Source organism: Nannospalax galili, unplaced genomic scaffold (genome assembly GCF_000622305.1).
Source record: "Nannospalax galili isolate Female #2095 unplaced genomic scaffold, S.galili_v1.0 scaffold598, whole genome shotgun sequence".
In the NCBI taxonomy this organism is placed as follows: domain Eukaryota; kingdom Metazoa; phylum Chordata; class Mammalia; order Rodentia; family Spalacidae; genus Nannospalax; species Nannospalax galili.
Genome location: NW_008342423.1, coordinates 342682 through 348637, shown reverse-complemented (window position 1 = coordinate 348637; position 5956 = coordinate 342682). Strand labels below are relative to the sequence as shown.

At 41.6% G+C, this 5956-nt stretch overlaps 1 protein-coding gene across 1 annotated transcript in view; it reads right to left on the bottom strand.

Annotated features, from left to right (window-relative positions):
• Positions 1 to 415: 415 nt before the first annotated feature.
• Positions 416 to 5956, bottom strand: part of Ncbp2 (nuclear cap binding protein subunit 2) — a 7303-nt gene continuing 1762 nt past the window's right edge. The window contains exons 2-4 of the mRNA XM_008838507.3: positions 2770 to 2951; positions 2512 to 2650; positions 416 to 1903 (exon numbers count right to left, since the gene is read on the bottom strand). Coding sequence (XP_008836729.3) covers positions 1832 to 1903; positions 2512 to 2650; positions 2770 to 2951 — 393 coding nt within the window. The 3' untranslated portion in view covers positions 416 to 1831. The remainder of the gene's footprint in view (positions 1904 to 2511; positions 2651 to 2769; positions 2952 to 5956) is intronic.

Sequence of the window (5956 nt, the reverse complement as noted above, 5' to 3'; positions counted from 1 at the left end):
GGCTGAGAATCCATAGTCGTTCAGTCCACGAGGCTGGATGTCTCAGTAGTCCCAATCTGGTGCTGAAGGTCTGACGAATTCCAAATGATCAGCTAGTCTTCAGTCTACAGCAGCAAGATGAAGTCACCAGTGAGAGAGAAAGCAAGCAGCAAGAAGCCAGGCATTCTCTTCTGCCATAGCCTTTTATACCGGCTGCCATCAGAAGGTAATGCCCACATTTAGGGTGTGTCTTCCAGCGTTAGATGATCCAATCAAGAAGATCTCTTTCATTTCAGTTAATCCCAGATCCAATCAAGTTGACACCCAGGATTAGCCATCACGAGTCCAATCATCTAGAGCATATGTCTTCTGGAAAACCAACTTTTTAAACCTATTCCTTCAATATTTGGAATAGTTGGCTTGGTGCATCTTGTAGTTTTTACCAGAATATCCATGCTTTCTCTTTACACGATGCCATAACTAGTTGCTAATGTAAACTAAAATACAAATTCTGCATGCTATATATATAAACATTAGTTCAAACTACAGTATAAAAACAAAATTTAAAGCTGAAGTGTTTGCAGATGGCTTTCCTAAGATTGCAGTCCTCACAGCTCGCGCTTAATGCAGAATGAAGGGTTCACGTTACGGTACTTCAGCCCCAACTTCTAAAACTAGTGGGAGTTAGAAAACACTTTGTTGCTGGTTAAAACAATTCACATTCTTTCATACCAGGAGAAACTACATATAATATTAGAGAGAAAATGCAAAATAAAGTCGCTAGACTCCCTCTCTAGAGACCATCAGCTTGGACCACAGTAAACACCATTTGAGGAAAAAAAAGGAAAATAGGCTTCAATGTGTGTACTGGTTAAAACAGACATTTCCTGTAGGAAGCTCCTGTTGTTACACAATTCTCCCAGTTTTCACACTCTACTTATTATTTTATGTTTTTTATTCTTTAGTCAGTCATGGTGATGGGGCCTCTCACATAACAGGCAAGCATTCCACCACTGAGCTGTATCTGTAGTCCTTTATTTTATGTTGCATCTGTTGTACTCTGTGTCTCTAGTCCTTTATTTTATGTTTAAGTTGCTCAGGTTGGCCTTGAACTCTTGAACCTCTTGCTTCAGCCTCCTGCTTAGCTGGGATTACAGGCTTGTACTACTAGCTCATAAAACCCCATTCTAAAGATCATTTTGAAGATTGAAAGAACAAATTTAATGGCCCTAATCACAGCCTTCATGTTAAGGCAATGTTTTTAACTTTCATTCCACTTCCTACTGAGTATCTTCACACCTCTTAGGATAACTGAGGCTCTCCATATAGCTTTCAATAAAACATTTACATCTTTTGAGAACTGTGATTGGCAAATACTGTTCAAGTCCTGATAGTTCCCTAATGTACAAAGTAGAGAAGCAGGTGGAATCCCCAGGACCATTTAAGACCTATGTTGGAATCCAAGAAAACAAATGTAGTTGACAGATACCTGTTCCCAGTTTAGAACAAAGCTATAGAATATAGCAAAACTCCATTGATAAACATGCAAACAAAATGTAAATCATTTCAGGCCCCATGAAGACCAGAACCTACTAGTCAGCTTTGTCACTCTTCTAGTCTTCCTAAAAGGCTGACACTTTAATCAGCACAAATCCAATCAGGAATGTAATTTTTGACCTACTAACAGAAAATCATCCTAATACGAGTAGAATTAAAGGAATTCCCTTGGATCTTGTCCTTTAATATTTATTTCAGAGGGAAACCATGAAGTGGCTTCCATTGATCAGACCTTGGGGAATGTTCTTCAGCAGATTCAGCAGACCAGAGTGAGTTGTGCACTGTAGGGCTCTCCTCACTGTTTCTGTGCCAATTTTCCATAGCCGCCTCTCCCTGCATCATAGTCCTCCCGATACTCATCTCGAACCTTAAGAGAAAGGAACACGACACTGTAGAATGTTGATGTAACAAATATACCTACGGCAATCAACCAGACATAGCTAAACCTTTCCAGATGTTCATGAACAAACAGGACATAGCTATTTACCTTTGTTTTAAGGTTAAATCCATTTTAGGGCATTTTGCTTTGGTTCTAGGCATTTTTTGGGGGGAAAGGCCCTTTATCACCTGGTATGGTGATACTCGTGTAATTTCAACATTCAAAAAGGCAGACCAGGAAGAGCTCAAGTTTCATCCAGCTTTGGCTCTATGGCAACATCCTGTGTCAAGAAATCCCTCAAAATATTATCAAAACCGAGAGGCACAATACTCCTCATAAAATAGCCACAAAGTGATTTCAAAAACAAACAAAAAAAACACCCTAAGCCAGGTGTGATGGTGCATGCCTTTAATCCCACTACTCGGGAGGCAGAGAAAGGCGGATCTCTGTAAATTCAAGGCCAGCCTGTTCTACACAATGAATTCCAAGCCAGGTGGGGCTCTAGGGAGACCCTGTCTCAAAAAGTCAAAAACAAAAAACATGCATTAAACCTCAAATTCCAGGCAGAGATTGAGCCAGATACCCTTGTAGCATACCTGGCCCCCAGATCGCCCACGTCCGTATTGCCTGCCCTCCTTAAAGCCTGCATCCCAGTCTGTGCGTATGATCCTGTCATCCAGACGAGTTCCGTTTATGTACCGCATGGCGTTTTCTGCATCTGCTCTTGAATAGTATCTTAAGTATAAGTATTAAGGAATACTAACATTTCTCTAAACATTTTTAGAAAATGAAAAACAGGCACTTTTGAGCTCTGCCCTAGCTCAACAGTTACATTAGACATCAAAGAAGGATACTCCACAAAACAGAATCCACATGCTGTTTTCTTCATTTTATCCAGACCCATAATGATCTTCTTGATGTCGCCACTTTTGCTAAAGAGTTCATAAATTTGTTCTTCAGTTGTATAAAAGGAAAGATTTCCAACATACAACGTACAGCTTTTCTTCAGTAATTTTTCTTGTTCTTCATTGTCACCCTAAAATTTCAAATAGAGACAAAGTTAAACACTACATCTTAAAAAGAGCTTCGCTTAGGGCTGTAGATCAAAACGCTAGTAAAAGTGCAACTTGTGGAAGCCTGATGACTAGAGTTTGATCCGAAGAACTCACATAAAAAGCTGGATTTGTGGCACTCCTATGTGAGATGTGAGACAGGAGGTGGAGACAGAATCATCTGGAAGCTTGAGGGTCAGCCTAACCTGAAGTACACAGTGCAGTGGGAAATGAAGACTGCCTCAACTGGGTAGAAGAGGACAACCAACTCCTGAAACTTGTCCTCTGGCCTCCACAAGGAGGCCACATACAGACACAAAAGAAATTTTAAAATTAAAAACTAAAAATAAAGAGTCTTGCTTTAAATAATATTCCTGAGTATAATAAAGACATTCATTCTGATTTAGAAACAATTCTCTCATCTCTTAATCCTTAACACATTCTTTGCCATAAAGTGGATTGGGTGTATGTGTGTGTAAAGAGTAAAATTCTTAAAGCTTACTGCTCTTTCAGAGGACTCAGCTTCCCAGAAGCCACATAAGGTGGGCACAGCTGCCTGTAACTCCAGTTCCAGGGGATCATACACCTTCTGACCCCCTCTGGCACCTATGTGTATATGGCACACATAAACTTACGCAGACACAACACACACCAAATCTTTTTTAAGGGCTTTTTTTGATGAGGGGATTGGTGGTGTCTTTGGGATTGAATTCAGGTTGTGATGTATACTATTTCCCAGCCAGGGAGTGCTCACATTCCATGATATACTGGTGCAATGTCTAGACTGCTTTTACTGGAGAGACAAAGCCTATAACCCCTCTCCTGTACCACACTGCCATGCAAGTGGCATGCCTTTTTCTTGCATACTTCATGCCCTCAGCACTGGGCCCTGACATTGACCACACGATGGAACCTAGCCTGGACAGTAGCTGAGAAGATCTACGTTCAGGACAATAGCCCAAGAGCCCTCCTTTCATTTAGTATTCCTTAGGTAATACTAGTCCAGTTTCCTTTATTCATCATCTCTGAATGCTTTGTAGCACAGTGCTCAAGGTAACAGGTCTCATGTGAACACATAGTGGTAGGTTAGAGAAATACATGGAAATACCAGAAGGGAACTAAGGAGGCTGGCTTATTTTATAACAGCTTGTTCTAGTTTGGGGCTCAGTCTCTTTCACGACTAGCAATTTTTTCCAGGCTACTTTGGAGCTTATTTTTGAGGCTTCAGTATACTGCCAATAGAGCCATCACAAATGTTTAACCCAACTGTGACCCCCAATTCTTTACAGATGTCCTATGAAGAAAATTCCCTCCAAAGATTCAGCAGACTCACAACCAAAAATCTTAGTAAGAAATCCTCACAGCTTGACCCTCAATCCTAGTGCCAAGCTCTGCTCCCCTCCCCTCTACCAGAAGGTTCCAGGACAGAAAGGAACGTACCCTGGGGGAGATTAGAGGTGGCTTTCCCACCAGGTGGAAAGGGGTCTGGACATTTTCAGTGTAGAGAAAATAGGCAAAGAAGAGAACTAAGAGGCAAAATTAAGAGAGCTCAGGTCTTAGAGATCAGGATAAAGCAACAAATAATGCTGTTCAAATGTACCCACCATTTCCACATATATAACAAACAGGTCATCTGAGAATGCCAGAACAGGAAATGATTCTGACAAAGTCAATTGAGGCCTAACTCTTACACTGTTGTTTCTTGCTGGTAATGTCATGCAGCAAGGAAGCTTAGACTGTACAGCAATACTTTTGAATAATCTATGTGTGATCAGAGTATAAATACAATATTGGGTAGTTTGGTTGGAATATAATAATTACGGTAATGAGACCTTTTTGGTTTTTCAGAAATTTGTAATAAAAGGAAATCATTATTTTAATTTTTAGTAGCAAATATATAAAGGAACTGATTTAAACTGATCTCTGGAAGAATGTACATCTACATGCCAAGATAGAAAAGCCTCTCCAAGATGGACTGTAACATGAAAAAAACAAGAGCTAGAAGACCATGAAGGGTATGTTCAGATTGTATATGGTTTTTCTTGGTCTTTTAGAGACAAGGTCTCCCTGTAGCCCCAGCTGTCCTGGAACTATGTGGACCAGGCTGGCCTTGAACTCACAGAGATCTGCATGCCTCTGCCTCCAGAGTGCTGGGATTAAAGGCGTGCACCACCATGCCTGGCCAAATTGTATATGTTTTTAAATTTATTTTATGTGTATGAATGTTTTGCCTGCCTGTACGTAACTACACCTGTGTCTTGCAGTGCCCACAGAAGTCAGAAGAGGGTGTCAGTCCCCCTGGAACTAGAGTTACAGATGGTTGCTAGCCGTCATGTGGTGCTGAGAACCAAACCTGGGTCCTTGGCAAGAGCAGCCAGTGCTCTTAACTGCCATCTCTCTAGCCCCTAGATTGTATGTTTTTAAAAATCTGTATGTATGCTGGGTGTGGGGGTGCATGCCTTTAATCTCAGCACTTAGGAGGCAGAAGCAGGTGGATCTCTGTGAGTTCAAGTCCAGCCTGGTCTACATAGTGAGTTCCAGGCCAGCTGGGGCTACAGAGAAACCCTGGCTTAAAAAGACACCCCCCACCCCGCCACAAAAAAACTTCTTATGTATATGTGTGTCTGTGTTTGGGTATGTGCACATGAGGCCAGAAGATGGTGCTGGATCCCTTCTGGAGCTGGAGCTGGAGCCATCTAATGTGGATGCTGGGACCCAAACTTGGGTTCTCTACAAGAGCAGTATGTGCTCTTAACTGGTGTTTTTTGTTGTTGAGACTAGGTTTCATGTACCTTGGGCTGTCCTGAACTCACCATGTAGCCAAGGATGACTTTGAACTTCTGATCCTCCAGCTACCTCCCAACTGTTAGGCTTATAGGAATTCACTACCGCTCTGAGTTTATGTGCTGCTCAAGATTGAACCCAGGACTTCATGCATGCTAGGCAAGCATTCTACCAACCCAACCACATCTATTCAGCCCCATCTTAG